The sequence below is a fragment of the Daktulosphaira vitifoliae genome, unplaced genomic scaffold (assembly GCF_025091365.1).
Source record: "Daktulosphaira vitifoliae isolate Bord-2020 unplaced genomic scaffold, ASM2509136v1 Scaffold_5, whole genome shotgun sequence".
Classification (NCBI taxonomy): domain Eukaryota; kingdom Metazoa; phylum Arthropoda; class Insecta; order Hemiptera; family Phylloxeridae; genus Daktulosphaira; species Daktulosphaira vitifoliae.
In genome coordinates, this window is record NW_026099576.1 from 23,734,928 (window position 1) to 23,749,244 (window position 14,317).

Consider the following 14,317-nt stretch of genomic DNA (forward strand, 5'->3'; position numbering starts at 1 on the left):
TAAGGAACCAGCAGATCAAGTAGCTTTTGGAATAAAACACCAATTTTTTTAAAATTAAACACTATCTAAAGATTTGCATCGAAGCGTTTATTTTTGATAGTGATTTTAATCACTGTCAGATATCATTATACTTGATCCAACTATACCACGTCACAACTGTGCCGCGACCCCCCTGTGCTGGGTTTATTTATTATGATAATTTTCATATTTAATTACTAAATTTTTACTTATTTTTAAAGTTTTTCTATCAAATTTATTTCATTATAATAAAATAATTTACAGTTACAGTCAGCGGCATAGAAAAATAAATAGTTCAAAAAACTGAAAAACATGTTCATAAAGTATATCGAACTAAAAAACTAAAAATAATTTTTAATTCAATATGCTTTAAAAGCGTGTTTTTCAGTTTTTTTTAAACTATATTTATTTTTTAGTTTTTTATGACTGTTACAGTCACGGAGTGTTTATTGTCAATTATCACTATCAATAGATATAATTTCTGTATTGCCAGTTATCATGGGCGCCCGCAGGAAATTTATCAAGGGGGGGCCAAAAAAAATTAAATACCAAAAAGTAACATTAAATAAAGTGTTAATTAACTGAAAATTGCAAAATATATATACACGGTGGCCCACCACTCACTGACAACTTAAATAACTTTTGATCCAGTTAATATTTTTAGTTGATTTTTTTTTTTTAATAATAGTTATACGTTAGGTCTATAGCTATATCTGAATAATTATTTATTTACATTTTATTAAAAATATTAATTATTTTTAAATTTTAAATAAAATGTAAAAAAAAAATCTAAGATAGCTATTTTGTAGAGTAGAATTTAAGAAAAATTTTAGTAAAAAAATATCTTATTAATATTCAGTAGTAAATATTCTGTAGCGTTTTGAAGTTTGTGAAAATTTGAATTTTCATGTACTATTTTACGGTATTAAACATTGAAATACGTATTGAGAAAAGGACAGAAGAAAACGCTATCTTTTCAATATACTTTTGAATGAGAGTGATAAGTAATAATTGCCTTATCTAATTTCTTATCATGGTATTAATGCCAAGTTTGTAATGTATACACATTATCATCATATGTATACACAGTAATCTTGAAAAGATAGCGTTTTCTTCTGTCCTTTTCTCAATACGTATTTCAATGTTTAATACCGTAAAATAATACATGAAAATTCAAATTTTCACAAACTTCAAAACGCTACAGAATATTTACTACTGAATATTAATAAGATATTTTTTTACTAAAATTTTTCTTAAATTCTACTCTACAAAATAGCTATCTTAGATTTTTTTTTTACATTTTATTTAAAATTTAAAAATAATTAATATTTTTAATAAAATGTAAAAAAATTAATTATTGAGATATAGCTATAGACCTAACGTATAACTATTATTAAAAAAAAAAATCAACTAAAAATATTAACTGGATCAAAAGTTATTTAAGTTGTCAGTGAGTGGTGGGCCACCTTGTATATTCATGAGTCATTACTAAATAAAAATTTTCAGATTATACAAATTTAAATCAGATTGGTTATAATTTTTAAAAATGTATTTCCTAAGTCCAGGAGGGGGCAAACGCCCCCTCCCCCCGCGGGCGACCATGCTAGTTAGTGTGTTTATAAACTCACAACAATGTGTCTTATTACCATTGATAATAAAGGCTATATGCTTGCTAATATCGTCACAAAAAATCAATTAGCTACCTGTGCTTGTAATCCCTTATGTATTATGCATGTATATTAACTCAGAAAAATTTAAATCTTCAAATGTTTATATCTAATAATAAACAATAAAAATTTGCTTATATATATACATAATATTGATGATACGCACGCGTGTACAGGTACGAAGCCAAAAATAAAATTATACAGGAATAGTTTTTTCGACGTGGGGTGAATGCGTTACAGCAGTCTAGTTTCAAGGCCATAGACGACGGGATACGCGAGAATAATAACACGTGCCGCGAGGAGAGTTACAAACAAACATACATACATACAGGTGAAACTAATATTAGCGTGTTAACAAAAATTAGTAAATATTATGATTGTTGTCGTCACCGCACGGGTATATCGAATTATCGATGTGACCAAAACCGGTTTTCCAAGTCGCCGCCGACGGTCCCACGTGTGCAACCCGACTTTACTAGGTGCGCCATAAAACGACATAAATAATTGAAAAAATATAAGAAAACATGTCTTGGTGGATCACAGATTCAAAGTTAAGACAGTTAAAAAACGTCCAATTTTAAAGGCAATAACTTTTTTTTTTTAATATTTATGCCGTTTTATGGCGCACCTAGTGAAGTTCTAATTAAAGATTAACTACAAATTTACACAAATGATTTGTTCATATCATTTTATTATTTAATGTTTTGTTAACTCAAAATTTGTATTAAATTGTTAAATTTAATAAAACTTCTTTAACTTTCTCAAAATACCACACCAAGCGTTTCACAATACGAAATTCATAATTATCAATTATAATTGTCAAACTAATTAGGCAACCTATTTATTAAAAAATTGCCTTAAGAAAAATACAACCAAAGTGATTTCCAAAATATCCCTATTTATCGAAATTGAATAATACTTAACTTTAGGGAACATTTTAATAATATATGAATTTATAGATTAATAATAATGGACGTATATTTAGAGATTTTTAATATACATAATAGATAACATACGTGTACAAATAATAAAATGGTAGAATATGTTAATATTATAAGACTTACAATATTAACATATAAGTGATAACAATATTACATGGATAATATAATAAGATATTATTTTAATATTAAAGGAACACAACTCGATATAAATTTTGTTCACTATTCATTGATAATGAAGTATAAAAAATATATATTTATTCTTTTTATTTAAACAATTATAGCATAAAAAATATGTTATAACTGTTTAAATTTAATAATACCATATTTTATATTATAAAATAGAGAATTACGCAAAATTTTTGTTTTTATTTTAGGTATATAATACATCATAATTTGAATTTAACTAAATATTTTAAAAAAATTGACAAAGTTCATCATTAAGTAAAAATATTTTTATTTTTTAATATGTTATATAAAATAATTAATTTAATTTTAATTTTTGTGTATACATTTTTATTGGAAAATGTTTTTGCTGCAATTCTTCTCATTAGTCCAGTAATTCATATTTTTATGCCTATATATATATATATATATATATATTTTAATAATAATTTAATCTAATATTTTAATTAATTTTTTTTTAATCCATTTGATTGGATTTATATCTTGTTGTATGGCACATTTCTATAAAAGTAATATGATAAGAAAACAGAAACTGTCTTTCTAATCTATACATGTCTGTTATTTTATTTTAAACTTTTCGTGCATTTTTAAGTATGAATGGTATATTTTTATGATAGTTTTTAAGTATTTTTTTTTATTTCAGAAAAAAATAACAATTGATAATGATTGTAGTACAAAATCTGGACAACTTTATGTACGTTCCAATTTTTTTAAATTCAGTTTTATCATTTTCATTTGATTAGTGAAAATTTATTTAAGTTTTTTTTTTAATTAAACTTGTATTTAATGTTTACATTAAGTTTTATATTACAGCGTACTGATGCTAAGTTAATTAAGGTATCAAATTGTTTTAAAGGAACAAAAGTAAGTCAATATTTTACACTACTAATTAATTTTGTTTCTAACTTATAATAATTAATGGTTTTATAACAAATTTTATTATTCATTTTAGGTTTATGTAGAATGTGGTATTTTAAAAGTGGTAAGAAATAATAATTTATAAAAAAAAAGTACAATGTATAACAAACAAATGTAGTGTAAATGGCCTATATTTCACATCTAATAAGACCACGAATTAATTTTTTAACTTTACAGAGTGATTCATTTATCATAAACCTCCTAACTAATCAAAAAATAATATTGAGCATTTTTTTTTTTTTAGGATTATTTTATGTACATATTTTTTTTAATAAATCAATAAAATATTTATTTTGTTCATTCCTTATGTCATATAACAGTAGTTACTTTATTTTAGATTTGATGCAAAGCTCAGAATGAACTGATTTTAATGATTCATACGTCAAAACAACACGATTTTAATTTAGTTGAACCTATTAGTCCCTTAAAATTTAAAATATATACCAATATTATGCAAAAATGGTATTTTAAAAACTTATACAACATTTTAAACTTTTAAAAACATCTATTTAAATGGAATTTTTATTCTAGTAGTTTTCTAGAAATAAAATTTCATTTGATATACTTTTTTTGAAAATGAAATAAGAAACCTAGGTACTAGAAGGATTTTAAAGAGATGATCAACGCATGTAATTTTTTTCAAGTTAATTTTTGAAAATGTTCTCAAAAGTTTGACAACTTTTAACCTATATCATAGTAACGATTTTGATGTGCATTATAATACTAAAAAAAATTTGCCTGGACGATCGATCTACTATAAGAAATTTTATGAAAAAAGTTTACAATTTTTACAAAAATATTGTTGATTTTATCTAAGAAAATATAACAGCCATTTTCTTATCTGTAATTTTTATATGAATTCTATATAGATTTTTGGTATTGATTCCAAATTCCGAATTTGGCTTCAGATTTCATTGATGCGAATCTATTTAATTTCATAATAATTTTGAATATACATTTTTAGTACTTACAGCTAATAAAAGTTGTAAACAGTTAAGTATGTCATTTTCAAAAAATAATTAAGAAAAAAATTATATTTTATTTATTTAAGGTATATATACATATATATGTATGAGTGTCAGTCTTTCCGGAACAATTTCAAAAGTTAAGTTGAAAAAGTTAATTTTTATGAAAAGTTGCCATATTGAAACCCTCTTTATGGGCAGGTAAAGGGCCAAATGTTCACAAAAATATATTAAATGATAGTGAAATACCTAAGGTATCTATAAAAAAAAATTATATTGATTTCTTCATTCTTAAAAAAGTTATGGCAGTTTTAAGAAAAAAATTCCACAATAAAGTAATTGAAAACAGGAAATTTCTGAGCGACACAATATGGGCAATGTCACATCTAATTTTCTTTAAATTTCAAGAAACCCCCCCAAATTTAATTTCTGTGTACGCCACTGGGTTAAATATTCACAGAAATATACCAAATGATAGGTAAAGGTGATAATCTATAAAAAAAATATTGTATTGATCCATAAATTTTTAAAAATGTTATAACAGTTTTAAGTAAAAAAAATTGGGTAATGTCTTCCACTAGATACGATTTGTGATCTTTTGACGTATTATTCATAAAAATTGGTCCAGTGAAAGCTGAGATTGAGTGGTAACAGACACAAAAAGAAACATTATCATAGTAAAATACCTTCTCAGTTTCGCATCGAAGCTAAAATACGATTTTTGTAAAAAAATTATTTTTTACATTTTTAATATTATAATGCTATAACTTTTTCAAAAATGAACATATCAATATAATTCTTTTTTATATAGATGCATAATATCATTACCTTTCATTTGGTATATTTTTTTCATAAATTTAACCCTTAACCTGCCCACAAGGGGGGATTTAAAATGACAACTTTTTCACAAAAAATTAATTTTTTTAACTTAAATTTTGAAAATGTTCCGGAAGGTCTGACACTTTTATATATATCTTAAATTAAAGCTAATGTAATATNTTAATGTTTGATAGTGTTCTGGAAACTCTGACACTTTTATATATATCTTAAATTAAAGCTAATGTAATGTACTTTATTATGGAAAAAAAAAAATTTCGGAATTTTGTCTTCACGGTGAAAATGGTTACCGAATGCTATTTTTGTGTGAAAATTCTCGATTTTATTTTTTACATTTTTAACTTTATAATGCATAGACTTTTCAATAAGTTATATAACTTATTGAAAAGTGTATGGATCAACACAATTTTTTTATGGGAAATAATATTTTTTAATAATCCCTTTTTCATTCGACATACTTTATCTGAATCAGGATATTAATAAGGAACTAGCAGATCATGTAGCTTTTGGAATAATCCATCAATTTTTTTTAATTAAACACTATCTAAAGATTTGTATCGAAGCGTTTTTTATGATAGTGAATTCAATCACTGTCAGATATCATTATACTTGACCTAACTATGCCACGTCACCACTGTGCTGCGAAATAAGAAAAATAAATAGTGTAGGTTTTAAATAAGTATACAATAATAATATAATGTACAACAAAACCTGCTGAGTAATACAGTCTTATTAAAAATATAAATATTTTAGAGATGAAGTTCTGGTGATTTTACATTTTGTCAATGGGGACTGAAGGCCTAAAGCCCCTCAACTATACTAAAAAACCTAATAAAAAAAAAATTATCAATATTACTTTTATTTCATCGAAAAAATGCTGGTTCATTAAATTTTCTTACAAAATTTCAAAACTGTTCACACACGCATATGTGTGTGTATATAAAAGTGGAATAAGATCTAACTAACACTAATCTTATAACTTTTGATACAATTAAGATTTGGTTGTAATTTTTTCTTAATTTTTCTAGTTAGCTATCAATATTAATGATTAAAACTTTTATTTCCTTTTGGTGTGTCATTTTTGATAAAAATTACATACCATAATTATTTTGATTTATTTTAGACTTTTGAACATATGGAAACAAATATAGAAATTTTTGCAGAAATTTTTGTAAATTATGTAAGTAACTATGTTATTTTACCTTATTTATAATACTTCATTTATTTTAGTAAGAAATACAAATATTACTTTTAATGTTTTATTTTAGAATCATACTTCAATAAAGAGTTCAATAGAGCTCAAAATCGTACGTAATTTTTGCTACAAATATTAACATCTATTAATTGATTATATAATTATAAAACATTTTATATACAAAAAAAAAAAAAAAAATTAATTACATATAATTTAGTATACTTGAATACTTTTTTAGTTTAAAATATTTCTAGTTGGCTACATTAAAATATATATTTTGATAATTATTGATATTAATATTTTTTTAAGATTTTTAAAGAAAAAGGTATCGTTATGATTAACAAAAAAGATGAGAATCAACCCAAACAGTTTTCATACGATGGTATGTATATTTAATGATAAATTTAGATTTATATCATGTTAGTTAAGCGCAAGTTAGTTTAAGAAGAGTATTGCTTGTAAAGTTTTGACCAATTTCTATTGATAATTTGCTGTTTAGCCATACAGTAGTGGTCATACCGGGTCCGTTCAATAAGTATCGGGGCTGGTTATAAAAATCAAAATTTATTGCAGGTATCATTATATGTAATTAATAATCTTCAAAATGCATTTCTCTTGCATCGATATACTTAGTTCGGCGTGTCTGCTACTCGTCAAAAGCTCTCTGGAAGTCGGTTCCCGTAATACTGTTGAGAGTCGCCATTTGAATCGCCTTGATAGAGTCGAACCGATATCCTTTGAACTCCTTTTTCATTCGTGAATACAAGAAGAAGTCTGGTGGAGCCAGGTCTTGGTTGTAGGGGGGTGAGGTAACGATGCCACGCCGAATTTCGCTAGCAGCTGCACAACAATCGCTCCTGCTTCGCGCACACTTTCCTAATAGCAAAATCCTCTGTTACAATCGTATAGACAGTTGTGACTGAAAGGTCTCCTTACTGATAAGGGCGATGGTTAAACGCCTGCCAGAGTCCAAAACTTTTTTTACTTTGGCCACTGAGCATCGGTTTCGCGGTCGTCGGGCGTCCGACACGGTTCTCTCAGCCTTCCTTAAATTTTTTGTGCCACTCAAAAACTTTTGTGTGGCTTAAGGTATCATCCCCATAAACCTGTTTAATGAGTTCAAAGATCTTCGACTCGGATTTATCGAGTTTAATGCAAAACTTCACTGCTTAGTGTTGCTCGACGTTGCGCACCATGCTGGCACAACACACCACAAAAAATCTACCTTCTGTTTCAAAGCAAGCCCGTAATCGACTGAACCATGGTGCACCAGAGTGGTGGGAACTCCTCTAACGAGCCTGACCGGTCGGAACCCTATCCACTGCTCCGTTGAGGCCACAGCAAACCAGTCCCGATACTTATTGAACGGATCTTGAATCTTTATGATGTCGCATAAACAAATTTTTATTGACAATTCTTATTATCATATTTGTCACTTACGATAGTAAAGATTAATACCGATGACAATTTATGGGACGTTGAAAGATATTATTGTTGACTCTGGTATTATGAAAACTAAATTATAGATAATTTTTTTTTTAATCCAAATCTTAAATCACTTTTATAACGCAAATGGTTCATCAGATAAAAAAATGGTAGGAACAATATTATTTAAATTTTTTTTCTATCATATCTAACTAAATATAGGCGTTCCCAATAAAGAAAATTAAAGTGTTTATATTCTTTAATTCTGAAGGATGAAAAAAATTTTTATAACTATATATAATTGTATAGTCCTTTGAATCAAAAAATATTTCCCTATATAAAAATGAGTGTCTTCATCTTAATTGATCACTCTGTATATACAGTTAGCACATATCTAAATTACAACTTCTACAACATTTTGCTGAAATTTTTTATGTGAAAACGTATGTTTAGAAATTTCCTTTTAGGAAACGAACATTTTCGAGCGTAACCACCTTTAACGCTCTAACCTAACCCACCGCCCGTTATACAGAAAACGATGAATACTACCTTTATGTATGTCGATCGTATTTAGATATTTTAAAATAGTTTTATTATTTTAATTTATACTTATTCTATATCTTTTATAATAAATAAATAAAGATTATTATAACTCGGTGTATACTACCGATTTCATTTTCGCGATAACATTCGTCCAGAGTTTTCAATTGTTCATTCGACTTCGGTTATTATATAATCCAACCCAAAAAATTATATTACACACGGTATACTATTATACTTTAAAGTTGAGTTCTTATGATAGTGATTTTAATCACTGTCAAATATCATTTATATTTGTCCCAACTGTGCCATGTATACACTATGCAGCTACCTTATTGTGCTTTTGTTTTTTTAATTTGCATATTTTACATGGTTTTTACAATTTTGCGTATCACGTAAGATTGCAAAAAAAAAATTTTGATTTTGAGAGGAGGGATTGTAACACGGTCCTTTCCCATATATGCGACACTGAATGTATAATTTAATGTTACAAAAATCTATAAAATAATGAATCATTTTATTTACAGTAAAATGTATTAAAGCGTTGGAGTCATATATTAAGGATTTAGACGAAAAAATTAAATTTAAAGTAGTTAAAATTTATGTAAGTTAATTTATCATATTTATAATATTCAAATGTAATGTAATTCAATCTTTCATAAAATTCACTATACAATTTTTTAGACATATATTAAGATTGAATAAATTTTAAACATAATATAGATACAAAATTTTCAGTTTTTGGATATAATTTTTTAAAGTTCAATTAATATTATTTTTATTTTGGATGAAGTGGATTTTAATTTATAAATTTTAAGGATGTTTTGAAAAATAAAGGATATCTACTAATTTTCAATACACAAATTAATCAGTAACGTGTGATGGGTCCTACCCATACAAATTATTTCAAAATATAAACGTTTTTAATCATTAAATATTCATACAATCTTTAGTTACACATTATTCTTGAATTATTAACTATGTAATACTTTTTAAGTTCATCCCTTATGCCTTGTAAGGGTGTCAACTTTGTTTTTTTAAATGGAAACACATATTTTTAATTTAATAAAATGTTTGAGTTTTTAATTTAATAGTAAATGGCATTCGAATTTTTAGTATAACTTTATTAGTTTATTAGATATAAACATTTAAAGACTCAAATTTTTGAGTTAATATACATGTATAATACACAAGGGATTTCAAATACAGGTAGCTATAGGGTTTTTATGCCATCGCTGTCACAGTCACGAATTGTTTATGATAAATTATGACTATCATTAAATATACTTTTTATGTAGTCAGTTAGTGTATTCATGAACTCACAACAATGTGCCTTACTACCATTGATTTAATTACCATTAAATTAAAAATATGTGTTTCCATTTAAAAAAACAAAGTTGACACCCTTACAAGGCATAAGGGGTGAACTTAAAAAGTATTACATAATTAATAATTCAAGAATAATGTGTAACTAAAGATAACCAAAAAAAAAATGTATAAGTATATTTATTCTGTAAGTAATTGAGTGGGTTATGATAAAAAAAATCACCCTGAATAGAATGATCTAGAATGTTTTGACAACTCTTATAACTTTTGATACAATTAACAATTCGCTTGAATTTTTTTTTTAATAATTTATAAATTTTTAGATTACGATAAATTATAATTAAACATCAATAAGAAACTGATAAAGTATTAGTTTTATGATTATCTGTTTTTTTAAGTCTGTTCATAAATTGTTCAGCTCAGATTATAAGATAATTATCACTCTTTTGGTATGTTCTTTTATAAAAACCCATGAAAAACATAAGTACAGGAGGAGTTTGAAATATGGAGATTAATTTCTGGAGAAATAATTAATAAAAAGATGGAAAGATCGATTTTTCTGACCTTCATTAGTTAACTGTAATTTCAGTTATGTGATTGTAATTGAAATTCATCATAAGTTATTAGGTGTAAAAATTTCCTCTAAACATATTTATGAATAACACTTAAATTTTGTTTATTATTATTATTTTTTGAAATTTGTAGCAAATGTCAAATGGGGTATTTAACGAGGGTGTTAAGTATATACTTATAACGTTTGACCTTAAGTATAGTACTAAAAAATAGAAAAAATAATTGTAGTAGAAAATTATATATGACATAAGTTTTAAGTAAAATAAGTTAAAGAAGTGTCAAAACTTACCGATTTTTAAATGATAATTTTTACGGGGATTTCCAATTTACAGAAAACGAGGGAAAAATGTTCAATTTTTGAGGGTACTGTCATCAACTACGTACGGTGTGTGATCTTTTGACGCATAGTTGAAAAAAGTAGCATAGTAGGGTCGTGGCACAGTGTGAGCGTGATAATTTATATCACATGAAAGGGACATATCTAAGGTTTTAATATAAAAATAATTTATTTTTATTTGTTCATTTTTCAATAAGTTATGAAAATTTTTAGAAAAAAAAATGTCGAAATTTATCGATTCTAAAAATCATAATTTTTGGAAGGATTTCCACTATTTATGGGGAACGAGGGCAAAATTTTTATTTTTTGAGGGTAATGTCTTCAACTTGATATAATTTGTGATCTTTTGACGTATCGTTTAGAAAAATCAGTCCAGTGAGAGCAGAGAAAAAGTAGTGACAGATACAACAATAAAAAATATACATAAGCACAACACAGATAAAATTATTACCTTCTCAGTTTCGTATTAAATCTAAAAATTAAAATATTTTAAACAAAAATAAGCAGTTTTTTTTTAAATTGTCAAAAAAATAAAAAATGGCACATTCAAATTTCATACTTGAAATCGTCGTAACATGATCTAAACATCAATAGTATTGTGCTACATCATATTTCAAAGAATAAAAATTAGAAAATACTATAATTCCTGATTTATACTCACTTTATATATTTAAATGCTTATAATTCATTAATTAATTATCTTAGTTTTTATCAATCCATTAAACGCATTTGTAAGAAAAGAGCTAATATATAATTACTTTAAAACTTTGAAATTTATTGTTAAAAACATGTAATAAAAAATATGATAAAATCGTACTCTAAGAATTCATGAATTATATAAAATAAATAAATACCGCGAAATGTTAATTATACCAAAAGTTATAACAGAACTGTTATAACTGTATTCTGTTGTTAGAACATGCTGGGACACCCTGTGTAGATATTATGAAGGAATTTGTGACGTAATATTATGATCGATTTTTATTAACGTACTTGCAATGGCTTTTTTATGATCGCGGAACTCTCTTTTGAGAAAACTTAATTGACGGACGCGCATTTCTAGCCATCAAGATAGCCCTCTAAAATTTTGGACTCAAGGCAGCTGCCTTGATTTCTAGGCTGAAATACGGCTCTGGGTATATCTTGATAAACGTATTTTTTTTTATTGCAAAAATAGAACTAAGAGCTTTCACAATAAAAATTAATTATTTTTTTAATAGAACAGTAATCATGAAAGTTATAGACCTTTAGATAATGAAACGATTTATAGAAGTCGCGTAAAACGTCAATTACAACAATTAACAAATATGTCCCTGTGGAAATATGTCAAAAAGGAATTAATAACATTTAAGAATAAATCCTTCTCAACAACACTCGAAGGATACATAAATAATTCAACGACGTACAATAAAACTATTAAAGAAACTTTAGAAGAAATCAACCCACTCATAAACGACCGAGTGTGTAAGTATGCCTTACTAGCAATACTTTATATCTATGAAGTACTAAAAATTGAAGATTTAGATTCATATTGGGATAAATTCGTAAACATTTTTGAAAAGCTGAAAGATACACAAAAAACATTTACAAACCAAAATTACTTGACTGTTGGCCATAATGAATTTTGTAGTGAAAAATATACTTCAAAGAAAATTAATAAAATATGTAAATTAGAAAAGCATTTAATAGAATATTTCTTAAATTCAAAAAAATTACTTAATTGTGATTTAACAACTGAAAAGTGTTCAATGTCTTATAAAACAAAAATATTAGATGAAATATTCAAGGACTTTCCTGAACCTCCCAATAAAAATAAGCCATACAATTTTCATAAATTACCTACAACCTTCGAAGAAATACTTTATAATTTAGATACTATTGTTAAGATAGTGGAAGTTGAATTTGATGAAGTTTATAAAATAGAATTATAACTTATGTTTATGTTTATGTACATGTTTTTGAAGAATAGAAACGTTTATTAATTTTTTTCAAGTAACTGATATTTTAATATTATTTACTATTATTTAAAATGATAATTTACTATATATTGTTAAATAAACTTCGAATTATTAATTGAATTCAGCATGTTTTTTTTATATTATTAGATATAGACGTACATTAGACGTTTAATTAAAACAATTCTGTGACTCGTATGAAAACTGATGTATAAGTGGCAGAAATGAGTTTTTTTATAATTTATATTAAAAAGGATATTTTTTGTTGTTTGCCTAAAAATTATAAGTTTATATTATCGAGTAGGTTTGTTTTTTTTATTTTAAAAATTAAAACTTGCTTAAGTCACTATTAAATTCTAAATTTTGTTATTGATCTACTGAAAATTGTTATAATTGACTTGTTAGCTTTTAAAAAAAGTCACAGAATTTATTGATTTTATATTTTGAATTGTTAAATTAATATTAAAAATATAATAATTGTAACAAATATTTAAAATACATTAAACGATTAATTATGACATTTGATAAAAGTTTTTTTTAGAATTGCAATATCTAGATATTTATCAAATAAAAATTAATAAATAAAAAAGCGCTGGAGGGGTAAGTTTTTAGGGTAAAAGAAGGAGTGCACTAAGGTTCTGCTTTAAGTCCTTACTTATTTTCTATAGTGATGAATAAAATTACTAGAGAAAAACAAAAAGAGGTACAATTAAAGACTAGAGGTGTGGTGATCAGTTATTGGAAAAAAGGGTTTGAGAATAAGTAGGAATAAGACAGAGTATATAGAATACGAGTTTGACAGAGGAGAACACAAGGTAAGCTAAATGAAGAGTTCAGTGATAACAGGCGAGGACGTGATAGAGAGGTGGAAAGTTTTAAATATTTAGGATCAGTTGTGTAAAAGAACGGTGGTATTAATGAGTTTATAAGACACAGGATTAAGTGCGGCTGTAGTTATAGAGAAAAGTTATAAGACAGACAATTAGTGGAGAGAAGTGTCTGATGAGTTATGCGAAAAGAGAATTCCAATGAGGCTGAAAGGTAAATTCTACAAGACTGCAGTGAGACCAGCTATGATGTATGGTTCAGAGTGTTGGGCGGTTAACAAGAAAGTAGAGAATGATTGTAGCAGAGATGAGAATGCGAAGATGGATCAGTGGAGTGACTAGAGAAGATAGGATAAGGAACAAACATATAAAAGGGAGTATAGGTGTAGCGTCAATCATAGATAAGATGAAAAAAACCCAGCACGGGGGGTACGCGGCATAGTTGGATCAAGTATAATGATATTTGACAGTGATTTAAATCACTATAAAAAAAAAAACGCTTCGATGCAAATCTTTAGATGGTGTTTAATTAAAAAAAATTGGTGGATTATTCCAAAAACTACATGATCTGCTATTTCCTTATTTATATCCTGATTAAGATAAAGTATAT

General features: G+C 26.0%; 1 protein-coding gene across 3 annotated transcripts; it reads left to right on the forward strand.

Moving 5' to 3' along the window:
* Nucleotides 1-1,923: 1,923 nt before the first annotated feature.
* Nucleotides 1,924-13,398, forward strand: LOC126906975 (uncharacterized). 3 transcript variants are annotated; one of them, XM_050687955.1, is made up of 10 exons: nucleotides 3,059-3,181; nucleotides 3,453-3,503; nucleotides 3,623-3,673; nucleotides 3,762-3,791; nucleotides 6,653-6,709; nucleotides 6,798-6,836; nucleotides 7,034-7,106; nucleotides 9,217-9,293; nucleotides 12,146-12,389; nucleotides 12,450-13,398. In XM_050687955.1, the coding sequence occupies exons 1-10, from the start codon at nucleotides 3,092-3,094 to the stop codon at nucleotides 12,854-12,856; spliced, it is 1,119 nt and encodes a 372-aa protein (XP_050543912.1). In that variant the 5' UTR covers nucleotides 3,059-3,091; the 3' UTR covers nucleotides 12,857-13,398. The 3 variants fall into 3 exon arrangements, with proteins under 3 accessions (XP_050543913.1, XP_050543912.1, XP_050543911.1); XM_050687956.1 differs by lacking the exon at nucleotides 3,059-3,181 and adding an exon at nucleotides 1,924-2,016 and having other exon boundaries at nucleotides 12,146-13,398; XM_050687954.1 differs by having other exon boundaries at nucleotides 12,146-13,398.
* Nucleotides 13,399-14,317: the final 919 nt, after the last annotated feature.